Here is a 27,398-nt window from a genome sequence, read left to right as displayed (position 1 = left end):
ACGATAGCGATTCCTCCTCCAGTGTGGCTGGTACGGTCTTTGCGAGTGATTTTATAGTCTTCAGGGATGGCAACGGTGATGTCTGGTGCGGAGGAAGCGTTCATCCATGTTTCCGTTAGGAAGGCGATGTCTGGAGAAATGGTGTCTAGTAGATTCCATAGGTCAATGGCGTGTCTGTGGACCGAGCGGGTGTTGAGAAGGATGCATTGTAGGTGGTTGGGGTCGGGCGTCAGTGGTGTGGTCGTAGCGGAGATGTTGTCGGTGCCGCTGAATTTGCAGGAGTAGCAGGAGAAAGGTCCATGGGTTTGTCCAGGAGCGGCTTGGACGCAGTTGGTGGAGCGGCCGGGGTTGAGGGCTAGGAGGGTGGTGGCATCGTAGGTAAAGCGGGAGGGCTGGGCAGAGCGAGGGCCAGGGGGTCTGGCGCTGGGCGCGGTCCAGGCGCGGACGGGCGCAGACGGGCTTACCTTTGGCGCACCTTCGGCGCGGATTGGGCGCGGTCGCTGCGCGTAAACGCTGCGCGCTGGAACCACTGTCATATATGGGTGGTGGAGGGGGTGGGGGCGAGGCAGGGTCAGCTGGGAGGCGGGCGCGGGGTGGAGCTACGGTCAGGGAAACAACAAACAACAAAATGGCTGCAACTACGGGGAAATCGAAAGTAGCCTGGGGATGATTATAAGGCACAATCGGGCACAAAGTGAAGCGCAATCTGTAAACAAAGCGCAGGCTTGGCGTAACAGCCCAAACAATTCACAGCGCACAGTGCATACAATTCAATCAACAAGTACAATGAGCAAAGCAGGCAGCGGCAGTGAAGCGGAGCAAAAGGTCGCGCTGGGGTGTGCTTGTAAAGCGCTACGAAACCACAGAGTCAGAGCGTCGAGGAACAGCTTGTGGGTCACAGAGTCAGAGCGCTACGATACCACAGAGTCAGAGCGCCTTGCGAGGGTGGGGGAGCGACCTCTTCCGACCAGGTCAGGAGAGTCACGGCGCAGGGGAGGTGGTGTAGGTCTACGACTATCTGCGGGAGGCAGGGTCAGCTGGGAGGCGGGCGCGGGGTGGAGCTACGGTCAGGGAAACAACAAACAACAAAATGGCTGCAACTACGGGGAAATCGAAAGTAGCCTGGGGATGATTATAAGGCACAATCGGGCACAAAGTGAAGCGCAATCTGTAAACAAAGCGCAGGCTTGGCGGAGCAGCCCAAACAATTCACAGCGCACAGTGCATACAATTCAATCAACAAGTACAATGAGCAAAGCAGGCAGCGGCAGTGAAGCGGAGCAAAAGGTCGCGCTGGGGTGTGCTTGTAAAGCGCTACGATACCACAGAGTCAGAGCGTCGAGGAACAGCTTGTGGGTCACAGAGTCAGAGCGCTACGATACCACAGAGTCAGAGCGCCTTGCGAGGGTGGGGGAGCGACCTCTTCCGACCAGGTCAGGAGACTGTACACCTGTCCCCTTATGTAGCACTTTATCAAACCTACACATTACAGACATCACTTAGGGAGATCTTTATGGCTTATACAGCTCATACTGAATGTTTATTATAAAATGATTTTTGATTGGAATGGTTAATTATTTGGCACTAGAAGTTCTTGAGTGTTAGTTCCCTGAAATGTTGGTGATCTCGGCATACTGGAGACCCCAACATTTCATGCTTTGGATGACAATGACTTTCAGTCCTTCAATACGAAAAGTGAAATAAATTGCAAAGCTTGAAATGTTAAAAAAATCTTTACAAAATCACGCTTATTACAGATGAATCTAAAAAATGTAACAGACTGTCTGTATTTGTATAACCTTACCGTTTCTTCTCTGGTTCGTCTTCACTATACAATGAAAAAGAACACATTTTTTCTTTGAATTGATTATAGTTTTATCTTGTAACTTTTTACTTCTGAGGCACTGCTGATTGACAACCTATACTGGATCAGACGACATTTCTGGGTTGACAAGTAGGCAGGTATATTAAATAATATTTTCACTAGGAGCAGAATATATATTTACATTTAAGATAAATTGGTTTGGATAACAAAACCAAACAATGTGTTTACAAAATGTTGCCAGATGATTTTATGCTCGGCATCGGAACACCTCAAGTAAACGTGGGAATACATGATTATATCAGACAGCTGAAAAAACAGTCAAGAGTCAAGGCCACAGTCATAATTTGCATAACATCGAAATTCATTTGCCAAGTGCCGCGTATGTTGTGGAATAAACTGACACATTTTCACACCAAGAATGCTTTCTGCTGCCTCCTCCATAACGGCACCTGAAACAAATACAAAAGTACATTAAGAATGCGTTTTGAGGCGGTTTAAGACATTTCTAATAAACCAATTCATACCTTCTGGCTGACCAGAATAATATATTTGTTCTATGTGCACAGCGCAAGAATACAATGTTGTGCATGTTTCATGCCACATAATCTTTACTTCACGTTGTTTGACACCTATATATTTCTTATGCAACCATGTCATCAACTTGCATAACAGGCATAAAAAGCTACAATTGAAAAGGCAGAAATATACTCAAATATTTTTTCTCCCACATGTGAGGTATAGTTTTGGCATTACATGGATTCACTACAAAGAGTTTTCCTTAAATTGTTGACAGTAGGAGACTTGCAGTAAAATGCACTCATGAGGGGTTTCCACCGTGAGGAAAATGCACATCAGAAAATGATGTAGAAATGTGGAGGCGCAGAGGGAACTTTCCATTTCCCATCTCTAGCCCTGATTTATCCATACAAGTGCAATTTCTGATTTTTTTTATATACACACACGCATAACACATAGGTACATAATAACGTTTGTGAATCAGATCCAATGTGCCTTCAGTGCTTTTGCCAGCGTATACTAGAGAACAAGCTACAGTTTTACCAACAAGATTCTGTTGGCCAAATTACTTGATTTTTGACAGCCTAGAAGTCATGGGCAGATTGCATGCGGTTTAGAATGTTAGCAGGTCCTTGTGTGGGTGACAAACGTATTAGCATGTAGTAATGATTGAGAATGAGTAAGGCGGCTTACTCATGGAGCGAGCGGAGTTAACATGTGCCAAGGGCAGAAATCATCAACTTTAGGGCCAGATGTATCAAGCCTTTTAGCGTTCGCAAACGAGCATATTAGCAGAATCTGACCGTTTGAGAACACAAAAATAGCTTTTTCGATGTAGCAAACCTAATTTTGCGATTCAGTAACCTGTTAACGAATCGCAAAATGGGTTTGCGATTCGATATTAGGAAGGGGCATGTTTAGGGCATCCCTTCCTAATAGGGAATAGCAATTGCGGTTGCAAAACATTAGCATTTTACCACATACTTCAAGTAGGTGGTAACCCATTCGCTAATGGGAAGGGGTCTCGCTGAGTCAGCGCATGCGCTGCAAGACATTTTGTAAGCCGGTTTTAAAAGTGCTACCAAAGGCTTGGCCACCAGCTTGGAATTACGCGCACAATGACGAGCAGAGGCGCCATATGGCTTTCCTCTCTCGTCATGGTGCGCTCACATCACACAACACTCGCCAGCCGACTTTCACTTTTCCCATTGCGCGTGTGCGCGCGCACCACTCAATTTCCCAAAGTCTGTTGTGCCTTCTGGCTGGTGACCGCTTCCTGCCACCTGCAGGTACACGGTTGCTGGCCCCGGGCAGTCTACGTCCAGGCCTGTGACCCCTGTCTTCAGCCTGTACATGTCCCTGCTATTTTGAACTCTGCGTTTTCCCGTTGTCATTCCTAAAGAAGCAAAATATGTTTTACTTTCTTACCTACACTGAGTGCAAAAACAAAATGTACACCAAATTAAAATGCTTTTTTGCATATATTAATCAGTGTGGTATGACTGGTTTTATTGCGGAACAGGCGGCTGCTTGAGCACAGCAGGTCATCTCACTCCTAGTGCTGCCTGCAATTAGTAGGTCCAGGGATGGAGACGGCATCGGCATCCACTGCTCAGCTTGTTGTGATCCTGCCTGCTGCAGCACAGGCCTTGTCCCCAACAGTAATGCTGCCAATGCCGGTAAGTATGGCTGTGGTGCCTACTGGACTCACTCACGCTCAGCAATTACAATGCTGGGGTGCAGCGCACAGATTCTACTGGTGACACCATGGCGCACAAAAGTTGTGTTGGGCCACAGCCTCATCGAGCACATTAAGGATAGCAGCAATGCAGGGCTGCCGGATATGCAACTCTGGCTACACCACAAGTGGAAAGTCCACACTAACTTTTATTTATTCTTCCTCAAGAGCCCTCACTCCCAAGTTCCAAATTAGCCCTTGCAGCTTCCTTGCCTCAACTCCATCATGAGCCAGCCCCCAGCTACAATTATTCATTGGGAGGTTTAGGCTCAGACAGTGGCAGGGTGCAGCAGACTAGGGGAATAGAATGCAAGCCATAGTTAGTCGATGACTTCTTGGATTTGTGAACAGAATGATGGCATTATCACTAACGTGGTGATACACAATCATGCCTGCCTGGACAGGCGTATGCCGGCCTGCCTATGAACATTTACCAGACAGTCACTATGCAATGTATGTTATTCTTTTCATTTTGAATTGAACAATTAATATTGAGACCACCACCTGCAGGTTCAGAAATTGTAGCCCCGGCCCTGTGAAAGAAGTGCAGGTGCTGAGCACCTGAAAGCACCTGCTCAAATTAAGCACTGTGCATACCTAAATACTCATATGGTCCCAAAGGCGAGACCTTGCCAATGCTTGTTAAGACCAGGCAGGGATCCCACGGACCACTGCTTGCTCTTAAAAAATGAAAAGAAAACTTTTTCTTTTTCTGAGGCCTTTAATTTTCCTTTAAGGAGAACGGGCTGCTTTACAAAAAAAAAGATTTCTTTATTTAAAAGCAATCAAAGACATGGTCTCCTGATCTCAGCAGGCCACTATCCCCTTAATTTTTAGGTCTCGCCTGAGCCAGCGCATGCGCTGCACTGGCGAGACTTTTAGTGAGTGGGCTTCATAAAGCCGACCACAGCTTTTTGTGTGGTTGGGAGCGTGCGGTTACGCGCACAGTAATGCGCACAGGCGCCATATCTGGTTTTCCTCTCAGGGCCTTTAGCCGTCGCTCTTCCAGGTGCACGCGCGCACACAACTCGCAGGCTCACCTCCGGCTCCCCCCCTCAGTTAATAGTCAACTTTCACGGCCGAGGGGCCCGCGCTTGTGTTTTAGCGCTTGTTTCTGATGGCTTTCCTTTCTGTTTCCCAAAGTCAGCTTGTACTGTTCCTTCTTCGTTCACTTTTCTAATATTGATCCTTGTGCTTTATGGTTTCATGTAAACTTTGCACCTTCACCCTGTGGTACTGCAAATCCGGACCCCGCTGTTTTACAGATATCGAGGTCCAACACTCGTATCACAGAATATCGTCGTACCATGACGAATTTGGTATCTACGAACCGGTAATGATTAGGGCATTATACCTATGCATTTGCGTCACGATTGAGTGATGCTAACACCCTTAAATCATAGTTTCCGTCCCGAACCCTCCGACTCCATCTTGTAAACGGCATCCATCTTGTGACTTGCCCTCATATAAGTCAATTGATTAAAGCCGAGCTTGATCTAAAAGGACACGTCCTTTGTAGCTGACTTCCCCATGACCTGGCCGAAGCTGCCTCCACTGCCTCCAGCCAAGCCTGTTTGGGCAGCTCCTCGCCCAGTGGCCGAGCAAGATATCATCAAGGCACAACATGTCATAAACCATCCACTACATACAGACCCTGTTTTCCATACACATACACCTGTCCATGATTCTTGTTTATGACCCGTTTTATGATGGGAGGGTGCCCGACCTTATTGGTGTTTCATCGATATCTGATGGGAGTTCTGGATCTGGCGGGGTAATCCATCACCAACTGGACATCTAAAATATGTGCTGACCAGCATGACTTCGCTCTTTGTATTATTGTAGAAATATTTGTATAGCCATATCATAAACTCAAGAATTCTTGCCTGCAGCCAGCTGTTATTTATGTATATAAGGAAAAGGCTGGTTCTGTAAAAACGAACAGTCTCCTGAGAACTTACGGCCCGTGTTGTCGTACTTCTAGGACGCATGTTACTTGGTTGCAGCCAATAAACTCGATCATTGACTTCAACTAGAAGACTCTGTGTTTCTGTAAAGTCCAGAACAGGGAGAACTCAGAGGTCTTCGGGTGTGGTCCCCTGGCACCACCGGGTCTCTAAAAACCCGGCACCTCAGTTGGCGCCCAACTCGAGGCGATATCAGGCGGTGACGGTCCAAGCCAGATGTTCGCGAGGAGCTTCGTGTGAAAATTCCGGAGGACGGCCAGCCACTTCAGCGACCCCTGCATGTCGGCGTGGTTCCGAAGGTCTTTGCTGCGAGGTTCCCCGCGTCCCGACGGCTACGAAGGACTGCTGCCCTGACTATTGCCCTGTTTTGGACCCAGTGATCCTTGGTAGAGTGAAACGATAGACGAGTCTTCTAGTGACGTCACCGATCTTCAATATTCAGTTAAGTATAAGTGGAGCGTCTCCCAGTTCTTAGTTTGGTTCTTAGTTTTGGTATCCCAGAGATACGGTTTGTATTGGTTCTTGCAAGCACCAAAACCGAGGGGTTCGTGTATTCACGACAATATCATAATTAGATAATCCCTTGAAGTTTGAAGCTAGACTAGTGAGCGAAGATGCCTGGTCTCAGCAGACTTGGAAACTTGTTTTGTCTTGGTTGTAGTAAGGACTCCCGATTAGAGGATTCGTGTCCGGTTCCTCCGATTGGAACTCCAACATATGAGTTATATATAAAGCATGGAGTAGGTCCTATCACGTATAATGAGGTATGGATAAAATACACCCGCAAGGATGGTGTTTTAAAATGGCCCCAATATGGTAGTTTTGACTCGGAAATATTAGATAACCTCGAGGTCAAATTGTTCAAGAAGAAAGCCCGGCCGGCGATGTTTGACTCTTTTCGCTTATGGCGCAAAGAAGCCAAACAGAAAGAAATAAAATTAGCAAAGAAGAATAAAAGAGGCATGTCGATGGTACAAGCTGCCATCGCATACAGGGATAATGAGGAAGAGCAGGAAAGTGAACAAATGCTCAGAAGCAAGAAACTAGCAATAGATAAATGCTACCCGATGTTACCACATGGGGGACAAGACTCAAAGGGAACACCCGAGAAAGATCCATTAATGTCCCATTTATTGAACTCACCACCCCCATATACATCGAGTATTGTTGGACCCCCGAGACGTATTGTTATACCGCGCCCTGGCGCACGAAAAGCAGCTCTTGCACAGGCACCAGCTCCTCTTCCGCTGGTTCCTACTTCTCCGGCGCAGCCTTCTCAAGGGCCGCCGCCTTTGCTACATACTCCTTCTACTTCTACAACTTTGCCTACTGATCCAACTATTCACTACGATACTACGTCTGCTACTGCCTCAACTTCCTCTGCTGTTGCCTCGACTTCCTCTTTACATCAGCCTGTCTTTTCTGGCGCATCTGCCTCACCGCAAGCTTCTCCTTCTGTCAGACAGAGAGTGACAAGTACTGTCACTGGTCTATTCTCGCCCTTCTTTGGGTCGCCTAGAACGACCCCTAAACCAGAACGTAGACAGTTGCGTAGTCAACTACCCGACTACGAGGAAAGAGAAGTACTGAATGAGTTAGCACGCAAATGGGTTACTGATACTGTAAGATATGATGTTCAGTCTGTTATGGAAGTCTTCCGTCAGTGGGATCCATCCACTCAAAGATACGTATTCGAGGAAATGTGTGTGTACCTCTGGGAAGATTTACAAGACAATGACCCAAAACGCAGAATGCAGGAACTAGCCCGCATGCGATTCAAATTTTACGAAGGCATGATTATAGGCGCAGATGTTGAGAAAGCAATGGATCTGTTGTTATCTTATAGGAGTAAGGGAAACAGCTCCAGATCGTTTGATGAGGATGATGTGTCTGGTAGGAAAAAGGCGCGACAGTACCCCATGAGAGAGGTTCCTCCGGAATGGAGGGAAGGCGATGCAAACGCGCAACCGCCTGTTCCACCGCATTTCCAGCGCGTATGGGTACATGTCCCCTGGAAAAGATCCGAAGTTTTAGCACTCAAACAGACACTACCTGATCCCCGTAAAAACCCAGCAGGATATTACAAGGAATTATCACAGACTGCCAGCTCATGTATAATGAATTTAGCAGATATAGACATGTTGTTTGGGAATGTTGTTCCGCATCCTTTATGGAGTAAAATTAGTCATGTAGATCATGATCAAGAACTAGGTGACCATGGGCTAATATCACTGCTACTGATGCTAGACAAGTAGGTGGTTCTAAACCCGAGCCTTTAATAGCAGATCTTCCTGGTAGGATTATCGCGTACATGAAAACGTTGATGCCTGAATTACGTGTAAATTGGGACAAGCTATCTGCGTGCAAGCAAAAGAAAGACGAAAATGTGTCTGACTTTTTCACGAGGTTTGAGGAGACTTTCACTGATCATAGTGGTCAGGACATGGCTACCGAGGGTGGCCAAAGATTGTTTGTAGACAAATTTGTACATAATCTGCTTCCTGAATTGTGCAATAAATTGAAAGATTCAGAGAGTGCTTGGGCTGTTTCCACGTCAGCGCAGATTCTAGCCACAGCCCAGTACTATGAAAATAGACGTAAAGACGAGCTAGATAAATCAGACAAGAAGACTAAAGAACTAAAAACGAAAGTCCTTCTCCAACAAGCCTATCCGCCTCGCACTCCTAGTCAGCCCAATTATCAGCAACCACAGCAATATTCGAGAAACGCGCAAGGAAACGAATTTTCCCACCAGCGTTCTCCATATGGCCCGAATCAATGTGCATATTGCAAAGAAGAGGGTCATTTCAAAAGTAATTGCCAAGCTCTTGCACGACGTTTAAACTGTGTCTCCGGCACAAGAGGTAGAGGTGTTCAACAGGCTCCTAGAGGCAGGGGTCGTGGAAATTTCTCCCAGAATACCATTTCTTTTCCGCCTCAGAATTCTATGAATAGCTTTGACCAACAGAATAACGCATCTTCCAGGTCAGCCCAGTACTATGCAGATGACTATTACGCAGAAAATGAGAATGAGGGTAATAATTGCTAGGACAGCCATGGACAAAGAGAGGGAGTTGTTTCAGTTCCAGTAGATCAGAATGGACCTTATGTCGAGGTGATTACATCCGGAGTGTCGGAGCCATTTCTGCTGGATACTGGTGCTACAAAAAGTTCTATTATGCACTCAAAACTTCCTGGCGCACCTTTGTCCGGCGAAATGAATGTTTCAGTAGGTTTTTCTGGCGCCCCTGTTAGAAACCCGATCTCCAGTCCTATGCCCCTTTCTGTTGGCCCATGCGAATTAGAAGCACCCCTCATTCTTACAACAGGTTGTGGCGAAAATGTGTTAGGTTTGGATTTATTGAAGAGATTACATGCGACTTTGTATTGTTCTCCTTCGGGAGTACAACTCACCCTTGGTAAGAAAGTGATTTCCCCGATGTATTTGTCAAAGGAAAGAATTACGACTGAGTTATCATCTCTTCCAGATGTACTTTGGGCGAATGGTTCAAATGATGTAGGTCGTTTGGAGATAACACCGTATGTCATAACATTGAAAGCTAATGTCAGGTTGCCACGTATTCCCCAATACAGAATGTCAAAAGAATGTGAAAAGGCCTTGCTAGAGATAGTCCACGATCTGATTGCGAAAGATGTCATCGAAGAGACTACAGGCAACATTTGTAACAGTCCTGTTTTGCCTGTCTTAAAGCGTACCGATCCTTCACAGCCCCCTGTGTACCGATTTGTGATCGATCTAAGGGAAGTGAATAAGATCGTTGTACCGCAGTTTCCAGTCGTCCCCGACATTACCGCCTTATTGACAATGGTTCCAGCCTCAGCCAATTGGTTTTCAGTGATCGACCTGAAGAATGCCTTCTTCAGCATCCCGATTGCCGAGGAGAGCAGAGATATTTTTGGCTTCAATTTAGGAGGACGAAGCTTCCGCTTCAGACGCGCTCCTCAGGGCTATTGTGAGAGTCCATCAATATTCAGTCAGGCTCTGAAAACACAACTAGATACGATTGTTCTACCTGGTGGCGCGACTCTGATTCAGTATGTAGACGATTTACTGATCGCTGCAGATACTGAAGAGATTTGCAAGCAAGCCACGTTGTCCTTGTTGCGTCATTTATGTGACATGAAGCACAAGGTCTCGCTTTCCAAATTACAATTTTGCCGACAAGAAGTAACCTACTTAGGTCACATCTTATCGAAGGAGGGAAGGAGACTGACCCCAGAAAGGATACAGGCAATTGCAGAACTGAGTGTCCCAAGGACACAAAGAGAAGTGCGTGCCTTCTTGGGCATTACATCATACTGTAGACAATGGATACCGAATTTCTCACTGTTGGCCAAGCCCTTGCTGGCATCAATGTGCAAAGACACACCCAATCCTTTGCCTTGGTCTGAAGATTGTCAGGCGAGTTTCCATGAGTTGCGTGAGGCATTATGTTCGGCTCCTGTGTTGGGCAACCCCGACTACAGCAAGCCTTTTACATTATACGTCCATGAGAAGGAAGGTTGCGTATTATCAGTCTTGACACAGCACTTTGGGGACAAACAACGCCCATGTGCATATTTCTCCGCGACTCTAGATCCTGTAGCTAAGGCATTACCAAGTTGCTTGAGGGCCACTGCCGCAGCGGCTGTCTGTATTCGACTGTCGGCTGGGTTAGTCATGAATAATACTCTGACCGTTATGGTCCCACATGCAGTAGATATCCTACTAAACAGGACGAAAACACAGCATCTAACTAGTGCTCGACTGTCCAGCTATGAATTGACCCTATTAGCAAGCCACATTCACATAAAGAGGTGTGATACACTCAACCCTGCTACGTTACTACCCATTCCACCAGCAGAGACAGAAGAGGTCGACAAACATGATTGCTGCTTTAGGACAGAGGAAGAGACAAAAGGGAGAGTAGACTTGCAGGACACTCCTTTCCCTGAATGTAATGATAATTTATGGGTTGATGGTTCATGTTTCAAGTTGCCAAATGGTGATACGACTGCAGCATATGCCGTGACAACATTACACACGATTGTAGAGACAGCTCGCATCCCCCAGAATTCTGCACAAGCAGCAGAATTAGTCGCACTCACAAGAGCATGCGTGTTGGCGAAAGGAAAACGAGTGAATGTGTACACTGATAGTCAGTACGCCTTTGGCGTAGCCCACAGTTTTGGAAGATTGTGGCGTGAACGTGGGTTCCTGATGTCACACGGTGCGAGAATCCAACATGGCCAGCTAGTACACGACCTTCTTGAGTCACTGACCTTGCCCCTACAGGTTGCGATTGTGAAGTGTAGTGCGCATAGGAAAATCCGAGACGATGTTGGCCGATGGAATGCATTTGCCGATGAGGTCGCGAAAGAGACTGCAAGGAACACAATGAGTCGGATGTATGTTGTAGGTCCTGCTAGATGGACCCCTGATGTGGGTATGTGTGAGGACACCACCGAAAGCGTGAAATCTATACAAGCTGACGCTACTGAGAAAGAGGTGAATGAATGGAGAGAAAGCAAGGGTAGGTTAGACGCGAATGGTTGTTGGGTCGAACTGTCAGAACATCAGCGATGGTTGTTACCTAACGCCTATGTGCTCGCAGTGGTAACGATGGCCCATGGAATGGCACACATCAGTGTGAAAGGAATATGTAAGCTGTTGGCCCCAGTATGGCAAAATAGTGGCATCCCAAAATGTGCAGAGAATCTGGTCAGAAATTGTATGGTGTGTTTGAAGCACAATCCCGGTAGGGGAACCCCAACCCCAGCTGGTCATTTTGCCCCTCCAACGTACCCGTTCGAGGTCTTCCAACTCGATTTCATTCACATGGAGAGGTGCAATAACCTGAAATATGTCCTTGTTGTCGTTTGCGCCTTCTCCAGGTGGGTAGAAGCGTACCCCCTCAAGAACAACACTGCATTGTCAACTGCCAAAGCCCTTGTCAAGGAATTTTCCCCTAGATTTGGCATGCCTAGAATTGTCTGGAGTGATAACGGAAGTGAATTCGTGGGACGAGTGATGAAGAGAGTGTGTGAGTGTCTAGGCATCCACCAAAAGTTCCATGCTGCAAATCATCCCCAATCGGCAGGATTGGTAGAGTGCTATAATGGCACGTTAAAATTGAAACTGGCCAAGATCCAAGCTAGCACAGGTCTCAAGTGGCCAGACGCCCTGCCTTTAGCACTCCTGTCTACCAGGATGATTGTCCATTCCAGATTAGGACTTAGCCCGCACGAGATCGTGTTCGGGCGCCCAGCAAATATATGGGGAGTACCGAGACCCAGGAAGCTCAGTGACATAGAATACCCTGCACTGTTTGATTATTTGCACGAACTGACAACTAAACTGCATGCTTTACATCAACAGGTCCACAGCTCCTCTCCACCGGCGTCTGACGATCCAGGCCACGCCATCGAACCCGGCTCCTGGATCCTGATTCGGAATTTCAGACGAGCCAAGAACGAGGAGCCTCGCTGGACCGGACCTTTCCAGGTTTTACTGTCCACCCGCTGTGCAGTACGTGTCCTCGGAAAGAAACACTGGGTGCACGGCGCCCACTGCAAAAGGGTCCCGCTTCCCCTTCCATATGACCGATGGGTCCGGCAAGGAGTCGCTGACTCCGAAACTGAGTTTACACCTCGTTTTGTCCCCTTCAGCGATGCACGATTAAAAGGAACTGGTACCGACAAAGAGAGTGATTGTATTTTGCAAGGATCTGTGCCTCCGTCGATGCAGTTGGACACTACAGAACCTGAAACATTGTTTGAAGATCACACCGTGCCTGGAAAGGAACGATATAACCTGAGGTCAAAACCAAGGAACTGACATAATCGAATTTGTGCGATTTCCCCCCCCCTTTTCCCATGAACTATTTTTGATTTCACAGCTCTCTCTCCCAGGGAACTAGCTCATTTTTGATTTTCGAACCGCCATCCGGTTCTGCTGCTAGGGCCGCGGTTGAAGTCTGAGGAGTGCAGCCGGGGACGCCTAGGTCAACAGTTCTGGTCAGTCTGAGGGAATTACCCCGGACTGGACAGAGCGCACATCTTGGCAGAAGCAACCTCCCACCGCGGGCAGCAACCAGAGGATGGAGTTTCCAGGGGTTGAGAGACCTGCTAGACACATGACCTTTGAAAAGAAAATATGTACTGTAATGGCAAGAAGACGAACTCTAGTGTTAAGCATCTTAATGTTGTGTAGTATAATAATGTTTTTAACTGGCTATGCTCTGTCCATTTTTCGAGTTCCATTCATACACAACACACAGCTCGCACCTCCTCCCACTGTTCCCACACACTCCTTTCACCCTCTACCTGAACACGAGTCTGCCAGAAGACTAGAATTCGTTATTAACTCCTTTATCCAGCTCCTACACCAGCACCAGTCTATAATGAACACATCGAACTGTTGGATATGCGGACTCATGCCACACACTACAGATAAGGGCATCCCTTACTTTGTCCTACCCTTTAGTTACTTCGGTTCTCTGTGGGCTTTTCAGACCATGTTCCTGTATTCCCTTGAACCATACGTTCGAGGGGAGAACTCCAACAATAAGGCACTAGTGGCAGGGATCCGAAATATGAGTAGAGATATTGACACGGTTAGAGCAACTCCCAAAGATGAGTTTACCCCATACAGCAGGTGGAACATCACCAAGTATGGGATTTCCCTAAGTGAGAGCCAGCGGTCAAAGAAATCCTCCCCAGTCTGGATAGTACCCCACCGAGGTCACTTATGTCTGCAAGGTATTGGCAGGGATCCCAAAGCGCAGTTGGGGAAGAGCATATGCACAGAGACGTATGTGTTTGCCTCCCGGACTTCCCCTCCATTCTTGGCGGCTAAAGGCACCTATTTCGTCTGCCATGACAAAGCCTACACATGGTTGCCCCCTGACTTCTCGGGCACATGTTTCATCTCGTTTCTGCGGCCACCCACCTACACGGCCGGGGCAGATTACCATCGGACAAGGATAGTTAGGGGTGTCGTGAGTCAAGACGACACTGCGGGTCAAGAATTTGGAGACTTCGCAAAGGGTTTTCTGCCATTCTGGGGGCCCATGGTGAACCGCAGGAACATTCGACAATTGACGAGAATAGTTGAATCCGCCGTGACTGAAACGGCCGGTGCCCTTAGTAACTTGACAGCTGAGCTTCAGTCGGATCGACTTATGACCCTTCAGAACCGGGTTGCCCTAGATGTCATACTTGCAGACCGTGGTGGTGTATGTAGAGTGATCCAATCTAGTTGCTGCATTTTCATCCCCGATAATGCTCCGACGGTATACCAGGCCATCTCCAAATTACACAAAATATCTGATTCCCTTCACATGGAAAAGGGAGACTGGTCTCTGCTAGGGTGGTTCTGGGAACTGATCTCTGCCTGGGGATGGAAAACTCTGATCTTCATCGGGATGATCTTAGCCGTTCTGTTTATGTTCTGCCTGTTTGTACAGTGCGCTCCTGCAATATGTGGCCTCTGCGCCACTTCATGTGTAAGGAAGCCTGTGTCAAGGGACGAATTGAGAAACAGAATGATGCTACAGCAGCATCTCCGTGAATTCATCAATACAGATTTGGACTCAGATTAGCGTGAGTTATTGCCTAATATGAGGGCAAAAGGAGGGTCTGGTACTGCAGATATCGAGGTCCAACACTCGTGTCACAGAATATCGTCGTACCATGACGAATTTGGTATCTACGAACCGGTAATGATTAGGGCATTATCCCTATGCATTTGCGTCACGATTGAGTGATGCTAACACCCTTAAATCATAGTTTCCGTCCCGAACCCTCCGACTCCATCTTGTAAACGGCATCCATCTTGTGACTTGCCCTCATATAAGTCAATTGATTAAAGCCGAGCTTGATCTAAAAGGACACGTCCTTTATAGCTGACTTCCCCATGACCTGGCCGAAGCTGCCTCCACTGCGTCCAGCCAAGCCTGTTTGGGCAGCTCCTCGCCCAGTGGCCGAGCAAGATATCATCAAGGCACAACATGTCATAAACCATCCACTACATACAGACCCTGTTTTCCATACACATACACCTGTCCATGATTCTTGTTTATGACCCGTTTTATGATGGGAGGGTGCCCGACCTTATTGGTGTTTCATCGATATCTGATGGGAGTTCTGGATCTGGCGGGGTAATCCATCACCAACTGGACATCTAAAATATGTGCTGACCAGCATGACTTCGCTCTTTGTATTATTGTAGAAATATTTGTATAGCCATATCATAAACTCAAGAATTCTTGCCTGCAGCTGTTATTTATGTATATAAGGAAAAGGCTGGTTCTGTAAAAACGAACAGTCTCCTGAGAACTTACGGCCCGTGTTGTCGTACTTCTAGGACGCATGTTACTTGGTTGCAGCCAATAAACTCGATCATTGACTTCAACTAGAAGACTCTGTGTTTCTGTAAAGTCCAGAACAGGGAGAACTCAGAGGTCTTCGGGTGTGGTCCCCTGGCACCACCGGGTCTCTAAAAACCCGGCACCTCAACCCTGAAGACATGAAGTTTCGTCCTGTTGTGGTGCAACAGGCCCATATTTCTATGGTTTTTATCACGATGACCGAGGCAGGGGTGTAACACATGCATGGGAAAGCATCCCACGGCTGTATTTCTGGATTCCTACCAGTGAACAAGAGCTTCGACATAAAATACAAGTGTAACATTGCACAGCAGTCCTGACTCCTTCCAAGGCTTCAAATGTGCCCCCAGATGACTGATCTCTTTGCGCCTCAAGCTTCATGTCTTTACTCTCCCGACTCAGCGTGTCTTGAGCATATCAACACTGCCAGTGATTGATCGATTCCCCCCTCCACCACTTCCTTTTCCCTGCATGTTGTCACTCATGCCTGCTATCATTCTTTGACTTGGAGGGAAACTTTGCACTCCTGCCTTCATTGAATAGCTCCCCCGTGTTATCTTTGTAAAAACACAATATTGACGTGTACTTTTACTGCCATCGATAGACATATCTAAACATGGATGGCTACGTACAAGTAGCGTTGTCGTGGCTACGTATGGTGAGAGCTGCCCCCAGATTTAATCACACAACGAATATTCTGCACAGGATGTAAAATATCAGAAACACACGGGTTTCAGGAATCTAAGACTAGGAAGTTACCCGGCTTTGTGAATATGATTAGAACAAAATACAATGTTTGTTTGTTTGCTTTGCCCTTAAATGACACCATAAAGGACAATTGTTTATTTACTTTTTTGCTAAGGAAAGTGCCTCACGTGTTAATCATAGCGTTTTTATGTGCGTAACTGCTGTTATATTTGTGCTTTTAAATAGTTTTAACCAGCGATCTCATTTTTAAACCACTAAGGGTCAAGAGGTGTCTTTCAAATAAACTTCCATAAGTGCTTTTTAATTTAGCTTTTGCCCCTTTTAGTCATTTGTACCCGATTTATACTACCGCTTATTATCATTCTGCTTCCTCGAAATTTTGTTTCGGATGACATCTTGTGGCGTGATTTCACTTCCTGCGGTGACATTAGAGAAAACTGTTAGTAATGTTACAGCATTTGCAAAATGATTTTGGGGAAATTACATCGATTCCTTTAACACTGTAACCATCTAATGTATGGGGATTTCTGAAAAAAGAGTAAGGTTGAAGCACCAGTACAGTCTGATATATAAACAAGCATTGGCATTGCCAATAGGTCTCGCCTTTGGGGCCTTATTAGTATTTAGCTATGCAGCACAATATCCTTACTGCAACAACATTAACTGTTGCCTGGCTAAACACTTATAAGGTCCCAAAGGCAAGACCTATTGGCTATGCCAATGCTTGTTGCTATTCCTAGGGGGTAGCAAATTGTGACCTACCTCATTAATATTCATGAGGTTGGTCATTTGCGACCCCCTAGGAATTTCAAAAGTTGTACTATACGCCTTCATGCATTGCATTTTGCGATTCCCTAATTACGAAACCTTGTGATTCGCAATTAGGGAATCGCAAAAAATCTATATTCGTACATTTGGCCCTTAGTATCTAGAGTCAAAACTAGAACCATTACAAAGCTGAGGGGGAAGAGTCAAATGGCTCATGCAACTAACTCCCGATTGATTTTCTCGTTTTGAAAAGGAGTAATTATAGTTCCATGGAAAAAAGAAAATGCAATCGACCTTGCATTTGCCTTATAATTGGAAAACTTAACAATTTAACTTCTTTAAAAACGTTTCAGTAAAATACTCGTTGAGCCTACAGAAATGTTGTAAATTGACAATCAAAGAGAACAATGCTTTCAACCAATATTATTAAATGAAACAAGCTTCCAAGAGGAAGTTGAGTCATTTCAGTATTGATTTCAACACTTGTTGCAGGGACCTCATGATCGAATCATAACCCCAATTCTAGTAAATGGAACCTGCCTGATTCAAATTTTCAAGTCAAAAACAACAACAAAAAATTAAGTCCTATCATCATTTGAGAGACTGCATCACATTTTTGTCTGATAAACGCTTCAAAATGGAAGAAACTTTCCACCCTCGAAATAATCTTCCTCTGGATTTAGGGGACACTTATCAGTCAGTCTTTATCGGTCAGTCCTAATTTATAGAGAACCGAGATGTTTGACTCAAAGGAAAGTCACTCTTTTAGCAGTTCAAGTCTCCTACATAGTCACTCATCGACGCCTCTGTGTTTTACGAACTTGTCACTACCCAGCTGCTTTATGAAGTTACTGAAAACCTTTTTTTTATCTTGGTGAATCCTCTGCAATTGTCAAATCCAAATATCCTCAGGTCGCAGGTTCAGACAGCATCTCCCTTACTCCAAACCAGGAGATTTGTAGTAAAATTAGAAAACGAATATTTAATTATTCCATCACAGCAGATAGGCTGCGCAAGTATGAGATCGGCCATGCTCGAAAGATTCTCCAATTACCTCAAATCAAAATTTTCAGCACAAAGAAAGCATTCAGGGGTGCCCTCGCAACCAGGGTCTGTTGGCTTTGTAAATTCAGGCCGTTTTTCTGAATTCTCACCATTACCAAACTCCCTAAAAACATGCCACTTAAGAAGGGACTTATTATATTCGTAGATTTTTTCCTTACGGCAGATTCCGTAGCATAGTTCGCATGCTGGCTATATAATTTGGATTACTGAAACAGCACAGCAATTTTCAATTCTTTTTCAGATTTATCCTTAGAGTCTAATGCAAGCTAGATGTGGCTTAGCTCATGACCGCGGGAAGAGTTTACAATGCATATTAATTGTTTATAGTTAGAGCTGTATGCCCCTTTCTTTTTGTGTGCACAGTTTCAAAACAAAAAGCTAATTGCGCAGTCTTTGTGCCTTCAGCCTCTTTTTATACCACCACCACAAATTTCTGAAAACTATTGCAGTAAGAGACAAACTTAATGACAAAGAGATATCGCAAAGGGATGAACGGTAAAACTGCTCAGAACAAGGATAACTGTTCCAAGATAGGGCAGTTTAGTAATTTGCTAACACAAGACTATATTATGGATTTAGATGGTATCAGATTCTGACATATATGAAACTATATTTTACAGATGGTAGAAGGTAAATTATTCCAATATATAATAAGTCACCAATATTGTTCATCCTACCACTTACTGGCTATGGGTGTGCTGATCCATGATTTTTAAACTTAAGTGAGCTAGAGGGTAAGAACATGTGAAGCAGGCATACCAAAAGCACGTTTAAAACAAACATCATTTAACATTTTGCCTCAAAGGACCGCACCACCATTTTAGGTGCATAGGTTCAAGGCAATTCATACTGGCTGCCCTTGATTTAGATCCATGAGCACACTCTTCCTGTTTATGGAGGGTGTTGCCAAGAAATATCTCTGGTGTTGTCAAAAACAGCTCTTATGTCATCTGTTTTCGTTGATAGATGTGCTTGTACAATGCTAGCACACATATATTCGGCTCAAGGCACAAATTTACATCGCTTGTGTTCTATACAAGTTACTGATCTTCTAGTGCTGGATCAAATGCCGAGCTCAGACATTTGATGATCAGCACAAGGATATGTTGTACTTGGTTAATGTGGAGGAGGATCAGTGTGTGGATGGCAGGCGTCATGGACCAATGAACAATAGATTGGAACTTCTCTTGGGCAGTTCCACTTTCCCTGGGGTTGATGTTGGGCCATTAAAGGCCGCACCCACCAACCTTTAAACTGCGAACAGCTAGTCAGAATTCAGAAAAAATTAACATTATCAACTTGCGAGGAACACCAGCTTCCTTTCATCCATCTGTCTTTCATCAGGGGAATAGTTTTAAGGCTCACATGATAAGTGCATGGCTTTTCTATTACCATTATATTTTCTCAAACAGTCACACTACAAGTTTAAAGCTCTTCTGGGAAACAGTTTCAGTTTAGGTACCACCAGAAATATAATTGCTCCTGTGAAACACAGGCAAATCTGGCAACTTCCCAACATAAAAGAATTGTGTTAATTCAGACAGTGTTGAAGCTCTAACGCTCACATTTTTAACTCTGTTGTATGACGTTTACATGCATAGAACGGTAGTCACACTAGTGCGTATGAATTATTTCATATAAGTCTTCTGAGTCTTGCTGTACATTTCACCTAGTACACTCATTGATTATGCTTTGCATGGGGATCGTTCTCGTGTTGCACAATGATGCAGTAATTAGTATTGCTTAATATTAATGGCTGCGTGTTACCAAGCCATTACTTTGTTCTTTACTTTTTTCCCCATAGCACTAGCCAAGATACAAGTACCGCAGAGCACATTAAAACGTGATGGACATAAACAAGATAATGAAAGCAACATCAGCAGTAGCAAGAGATCAGAGCCTAAATAGAGCTAAGAACCATCAGGTCAACACATTTATGTCTTAAGATGTGAAAAAGAAGGGTATCCGAAGTGGAGCTGGAATTCCAGATTCTAGGGCAGCACAAGCTTGGCTGAGTATTTTTTTTACTTTGAAATTCTTTATTATTGTGGTGGTCTTAAATTCTGAGAGTTTTGAGCCTCCAAAAATAGATATTTTGTCCCATAGGTATGAGTGTTGGCTGACGTGCATCACTTTGTAGACAATGAAGCAGAGCCCTGTGACACGGTTGGCTTTGTTTGTCCCCAACAGGAAGGGGGCTTCTATGTGAATGAGGCATTCAGCCGTGCAAGAACTGCAATGAAAGTACACAAGGATATTACGACCATTTATATGGCATATATCCAAGGTTGCGATTAATTTACATTTATAGTACATACATCTATAAATGAATGGACCTAATGAAATGACATCTAAAACTGATGCTAAAAGCAAGCAGGTATACAAAGCACATTATGGACCAGGTTTTAGATCTAATGATGCAACAAAAAAAGTCCCGAATAACGATTAACGACATTGTCATATTACAAAGGACTGACATCCACCCACTTCGTTTTTTATCCAGTATTAGAAATCATTAAAGCAAAAATAAATGTTTGCATGGTTAAAGCTCAAACTGGCACCTTTATTCGGGAGTTAAACTGTAGTAACAAGTCTGGAGGAGTGCGCTTAGTGTAGTGAGTGGATTATCAGTTGCAATGCATCACCTCCACTGCAAGTACAGGGTCAACTGTCTGTTTGGAAATAATTTAATCAAAAGAATTATCTAAATAAAACAAAATCTCCAGTTATTCCTTGGCATCTCCTGCCTCACAGTAAACAATGATGCCAATGGTCTAAAACAATGCATTATCAGTTATGAACATAGTAAATCTTTATATACACGCATTCTGATGCAACCTTTAGTGATGCATTTAGTAAAATCAAGCTTCTAGCATTTTTGCTTGCAGTACCAGCCTGCTTTCATTCGTGTAAAGAAAGGATCATGTTATACCTGTACACAGCAGTATCTTTCCCTTTGTCAGATGCTTGATTGTCTGGGCGGTTTTTCCAAGGCACTCGTTTGAAAGGTAGGGTGGATCTGCTACTACAATGTCAAAACTGTTTGCTCCTATGTTCTTCGGTAAATCCAATGGGTGATTGTAATCATAGAAGACAAAGTCGTCACCATAGACAGAAAACCGTCTATCATACTCCAGTAAACAGGCAGAATAGTCTTCACGGTTTAAGTCCTTCAATTTCTGGAAAACACTTGGAGCACTTAGGCAAGCTATCCTAAAAACATAAAGCAGTGATTTAACAAAATGTTAATGAATGTTAAAGCTGTTGCAAAAGGATGTCAAAGAAGTTACCTGCTTTTAAAAACGCCTCTCTTGTGTGAGTATCTTAAACAGAAAGATGCATCAGAGTGAAATAGATGTAAGCTGTCAACAATTTTACTGCAAAGTGTGATGCATTACCCAGCCATTGCTAATCATTTAAATACTTGCAGGAGCACCGTGATAACAGTTTATTTTTCAGTACTTTCATGTTTGTCACATTGCCACCTCCACATCTCCAGATGGTTTTAAACTGAACCAGAGACATAAGGTCACACATGAAAGGACAGCAAAGATCAGTCCTCTGCGTGAAGTGGCCAGCGGGCAATAAAAGTCCTCCTGCGGGATCTTCAGTCCTGTATGGTGAAGCAGGCCAAGTTGGATATCAGAAGCTGCCACTATCGAAATAGGCCACACAACCTGTGCAAATAATGCTGTGCCTCAGCTGCTGACAGTTCGAAAGGGGTATGTTGGATGGCTTTCAACATACTAACTGGTCACCTTGAGCGACCATTGTCTCTGTACACTGGGGGATCCATGAGGCTCAACAAAGCCGCCTGCAGGAAATGTTTATGATCTGGAGAAAACAGCTTGTGTTCGATTGGATCAATGCTCCAGCAAGGAATCCTCCCAAGTAATCTTGATGGTGTAAAACTCATGCAGAAAGCTCTTGAACTCACTACATTAAAACCTGCACTAAAAGGATTTGCTACATTCTCCTTTTGTTTTACATTTATTCGTTGGCGCGCTTTCTTCTGAAATGTGTCCCTTCCAAATTGTGAATTGGTATGTGATGTAGCAATGTTCTGCAACCATAATCTGGTTGCAAAACACAAACTTATGGACTGCTGAGGTGGGCAGCCATTCAAAAAGAGGATGGAGCCTGTAGGGACCGCTTCCGCTTTGTGAGTACAAAAAAAGCCCACATTTGCTGGGACGGAGGCAGTGGTCTAAGACACCACTGCCAAACCTAAAACAAAGTTATTAAAAAAAAAATCTTTTTTATTCAGTCCCTTTTCTTTGAAGGATAAAGGAAACATTTTTTTAACAAGTTTTGTTTATTTAAGTGCGAACACCAACATGGTGGTCTGCTGACCCCAGCAGGTCACCCTTCCAGTGATGGTATACGATCTGAGTAAGTCGCAATTTGCATCCTAACTCAATAATATTCATGAGTTCAATCAAGTTCATTGTGACCCACTCCAAATGGGATTTTTGCAAACCGACCTGTTAGTACATCGGTTTGTTTGTAAAATTCAAAACTGCTTGCAATTTGTAACCAGTATTTTGCAATCAGTGAGTTGTACCTCAGGCCCGGATTACAAATCTAACTGTAGAGCGACAGGAACTTCGTGAGTCATGTTTGACTTTCTTGGGTTTGATATAAAACAAATTCTCTACCAATGTGATACACAAATATGTGAAGGCGAAATAAAACCGGAAAGCCTTGCAACATTTGTAAGGGGCAAAAACAATGAACTTAGAAAAATTTGTAGAGAAAAACAGAACTCAAAAGTTCAGAAACCAAGCAATTGGAAAAAAGTAGCTTACACAGAAAATAAAAATACAGTCAATTTATCAAAATAATGTGTATTTCTTGGCCATTTGGCAGAAGATGCAACTGCAATAAACAATACCTTTAAACGCAATAAGAGGCTCTCCAATAATACCCTTGGCATCACAAATATTTTCTTTTCTTAATAAAAAACAAACAGGAGAATTCATACTTCCTTTCTGAAAAGTGAAGGATAGTTTGCACCATAGCTGCAGATACCCAAGCTAGAGAACAGACATTTATCACTAATGTCACCTTCATGCGTTCAACTTGGATTGCCAGGGATTCGAGCACCTTTAGGTATAGCTATTCGATAAAAAATGTTTCCACGTTGATCAGTTTGCAATACAATGGGTATACACAGGAAGAGCCACTGGACTTGATGTACCTATATAGTAAATCATCATTTAATTCCATACCAGACGTATTTTGAGGGAGGCACTCTAAATTCAGGACTTGGGGATAGTATCAGGCATAGGCTCAGTCCTGGAACCTCTGTCAAAATTCTGTGATATGTTTCTTAGACCCTTCGTCCAACTAATACCAACATACATCAAACATACTAACGATCTTCTAATAATGCCGAAGGAAACTGAATTCGACCAAAAGAGTAATCTGTTGGTGTGTTTCGATATAGAGGATCTGAATACAAGCCAACATCAGGAAGAAACACTACAGGCACTCGAAGAAGTGACATCTCACAAAACCTGGACATACAGAACACCACACCATTTAATTTTGGAATGTGCAAGACTTGTTCTAACGAGAAACGTCTTTGAATTTGGAGGTACACTTTTCCAGTTGGTGCATGGTACCTCAATGGGGAATAACTTTGCCTCCAGTATAGCAGGGCTTTATGTACATAATTTTGAGATAGATTTCATTTTTAATCCCACCAATCCCGTCTGGAAGAATATCAATACCTAGAGAAGGAATACAGATTACATCCTTCTCATGTGAGAAGGTGATGAAGAATCCATCCTCCTATTCTTCCCTTTGTTAAACACCCAAAGTACATTTCTGAAGTTCACTTCCACAATGGGCAAAGATTATCTCACTTTCTTTTATGTCAAGGGTTTCTCTGTTTCAGAAGGCCTGCAAACTGACATGTCAGAATCCCACAGATAAAAACAATGTATTAAAATCTGACAGCTTTCATACAAGAACATTAAGAGACAGTCTACCCTACAGGCAATTTCTGAGATTGAGCAGAAATTGTAGTAAAATAGGGGATTTTAAAATCAAGCCGAAGATCTTGCTAATAAACTTATATTAGAGGTTACCCAGAAAACCTTTTACCGAAATCTCAGACAAGAGTAAGAAATCAAAATAGGGAAACGCTTCTAGAACCATCAATAAAGGAGAAAAAAGAAGACACATTCTTTTTAGCCTTTAGCTTTAGAGCCAACACGTGTTTCGTTGTGATGGGGTGAGCCCCACAACTTCCTCAGGGCTGTCTTCCCTGTCATATAGGTCGTTCATTCAGTCCTTAATTCCGGTTGTACTTCCGTCCCGGATATTAGGTGAACACAATCCTTAAATTTGGGTGTATCTGTATTCCAAAGTTTGTCCACCATAAATCTTATTTTCTTTAATATCCAATATTCAAAACGTGCCATTTATGCCATCAACATCCCAGTGTTAATACGAGAAACGAGTAAGCTCAACACCGTGGCATCTTCGATCCGTGTAAAGGCAGATCTGAGTAAAGGCATCAGTCTTCGGCATCTGGCATTTTATTAAATTGAAAGCACTGAGTCATAATTGCAATATCATATTACACATCAAATATGGTAAATACCCATACATCAATAAGCAGGTGTTACATGGCTTCTGGCATTTGTGATCGATATTGTCAAAGCAGATTTTTCCAATCGGGCAGTTGCTCTCTGAGTGTTAGTTTCCAATCTGAGTTTCAGCATGCGTCTTGGATTTCAGGAGGGCAATTTCTTGAGCAGCACCCATGTGTGGCAGCCTCTCCACATGCAGGTGCGGCACAGACAAATGCCTACCTGCTTGACTGGAAAAAACGGCAAAGACAATATTGATCTCAGATGCCATTTGCCAAAGAATAATGCCTTTACTCAGGCAGTCCTTTAAAGATTGAGTAAAAAAAAAAAAAGAGAGAAAACGGCGCAAACTGAAAAACTACACACTGCTAATAACTAATCACGACCAGGGTGATTCCCAAAGCCTGGCCTCCTATTCAGAATCCACAGGGACAGAACAGCTTCCAACAATCTTGAACCTAGCACCCAGACTCTGCCAACTGCGAGCCCTGCCCTCCCAAGTGGTGCCACCCCAGTCCTGGAACCTTGGAAGTGGGCTTGAAGGTGCTCTGCCAGCCATGTTAAATGACATCACTGATTACATCATGCAGTCTTTGTGAAAGCGTCCTATAGGGTTTAGAGACTTGAAGTAATTCAACTTATATACTTGGGCCCATTTATTTTTTAACTCACCAATCAAGTGATACTGGTCAGAATACTTGACCACATACAGGACCCATAGCATACCTGTTAAGTCACACATATTTGGTGGATGTTACCCTCTTTTTAACGGGATTCAACCACCTAACAAACAAAACGCTTCAGTAGAGGTTAATGGGGTCCTCCCCTTTTTAGGTTTCACCTGCAGAGCGCTTGCACTGTTCTTGTGAGATCTCTTGTATGTAATATATCTTAAATAGGAGCTCTTATCAGTTCCCATCGTCGAATTACTGTGTTCATTTGCTTCTATGTGGAACTTTTTTTTTGGTTAACTTCTCTTGGCTGCATGTATTTACGATACTTCTACTAATGCTGTTCAGACTGTTTAAGCCCTATTCACTGTCAAGATAATATCTCTTCCCGCGGAAAAGGCAGACAGCTTCTAAAAGTATGCTGAAACGCTTGCTTTTTTATTAATTACTTGTCTAAAGCCAATGCTTTAGCCTTCGAACGTTTGTGGCATTTCCTATTCATGCCTCAGTACCTTTCTTTGCAATTTGTGGGCATTATCGGATTGATTTTTTCAACTTAATCTATTTGGTCATTATGATCAAATTCTAAATGTTGTAATAAAAATTGCATGTTAAAAATAAAGTTACTACACAACAGCTGTGCTATATTCTACTGCTAAACAGGCAGTCACAAGTACACTTACCTTGCAGACAATAGGATTATGATTTGAATGGTGCAGCAGGTGTAGTGGCACCGGGGACAAAAGTTGTCAGAACTCCTCTAAACATCGAAAATTGCTATATTTTACTACTATACAGGCAGTCACAATCACAGTTATCTTGCAGCTGAAAGGGGCTTGATTTAAATGGTGCAGCAGGCGCAGTGGCACCAGGCCCAAAAGTTTTCATACTTCCACTAAACACCAAATATTGCTATATTTTGCTACTATCACTTTCTTCCCTTTCTATTATGTGCCTGCCTTGCCCTACTGTTGGTCCGTTTGCTAGCGCTGGGACGCCCCGTTGCTGGGGTAACCACGCGCTATATAAATACATTTAACATAACATAACATAACATAACATAAACAGGCAGTCACAAGTGCAGTTATCTTGCAGGCAACAGGGTCATTATTTGAATGGTGCAGCAGCACTGGGACCAAAATCTCCAGGCACCCAACTAAATACCTAATATTGCTATATTTTATTCTTAAACAGGCAACTACAAGCGCAGTTACCTTGCAGTTGACAGGTTCAATATTTGAATGGTGCAGTGGCACCGGGCCCAAACGTTGTCAGAACTCCTCTAAACACCTAATATTGCTACATTTTACTACTATACAGGAAGTCACAATCACAGTTACCTTACAGTTGAAAGGGGCTTGATTTAAATAGTGCAGCAGGTGCAGTGGCACAGGGCCCAAATGTTATCAGAACTCTTCTGAACACCTAATATTGCTATATTTTACAACTAAACAGGCACTCACAAGTGCAGTTATATAGCAAGTGCTAGGGTCATGATTTCAATAGTGTAGCTGCTGCAGTGCAACCGGGACCAAAAACTCCAGGCACCCCACTAAATACCGATTATTGCTATATTTTACAACTAAACAGGCAGTCACAGGTGCAATTATCATCCAGGCACTAGGGTCACGATTTGAATGCTGCAGTAGGTGCAGTGGCGCCGGACCAATAAATTGTCAGAACTCTTCTAAACACATAAAACTGCTTTATTTCACTACTAAACAGGCAATCACAATTGCACTTACCTTGCAGTTAAAAGGGACTCTATTTCAATGGTGCAGCAGGCGCAGTGGCACTGGGGCCAAAAGGTCTAGGGACCCCACTAAACACCTAATATTGCTATATTTTACTACAAAGGAGACAGTCACAAGTGCAGCTAACTTGCAGACTTTTTTAAAACTTCTGGTGATGAATCTTCCCTCGTATATTAGGGACACTATGGACGTCCTCAACAAACTCGAGGACGTTACATGGGAGGAAGGGTACACCCTGGTCACCATGGATGTGGTGGGGTTGTATACCTGCATACATGCGGATAAGGGCATGGTGGCTTTTAACATTTTTTGGGGCAGCAGGAATGTGAGTTTAAGAGAGCACTCTAATATGTAGGTTGAAATGGCTGGAATGATCCTAGCTAACAATTACTTGC

The 27,398-nt window shown here is 44.0% G+C and overlaps 1 protein-coding gene across 1 annotated transcript in view; it reads right to left on the bottom strand.

The window, feature by feature from the left end:
• Window positions 1–1,506: 1,506 nt before the first annotated feature.
• The window catches only part of EEF1AKMT1 (EEF1A lysine methyltransferase 1), a 56,124-nt gene continuing 30,232 nt past the window's right edge, over window positions 1,507–27,398 (bottom strand). Inside the window, exons 4-5 of the mRNA XM_086935209.1 lie at window positions 20,909–21,189; window positions 1,507–2,274 (exon numbers count right to left, since the gene is read on the bottom strand). Coding sequence (XP_086791335.1) covers window positions 2,144–2,274; window positions 20,909–21,189 — 412 coding nt within the window. The 3' untranslated portion in view covers window positions 1,507–2,143. The remainder of the gene's footprint in view (window positions 2,275–20,908; window positions 21,190–27,398) is intronic.

This window comes from Lissotriton vulgaris, chromosome 8 (assembly GCF_964263255.1).
Source record: "Lissotriton vulgaris chromosome 8, aLisVul1.2, whole genome shotgun sequence".
Lineage (NCBI taxonomy): Eukaryota > Metazoa > Chordata > Amphibia > Caudata > Salamandridae > Lissotriton > Lissotriton vulgaris.
The sequence above is the reverse complement of the archived record's forward strand: the minus strand, read 5'-3'. Positions and strand labels throughout refer to the sequence as shown.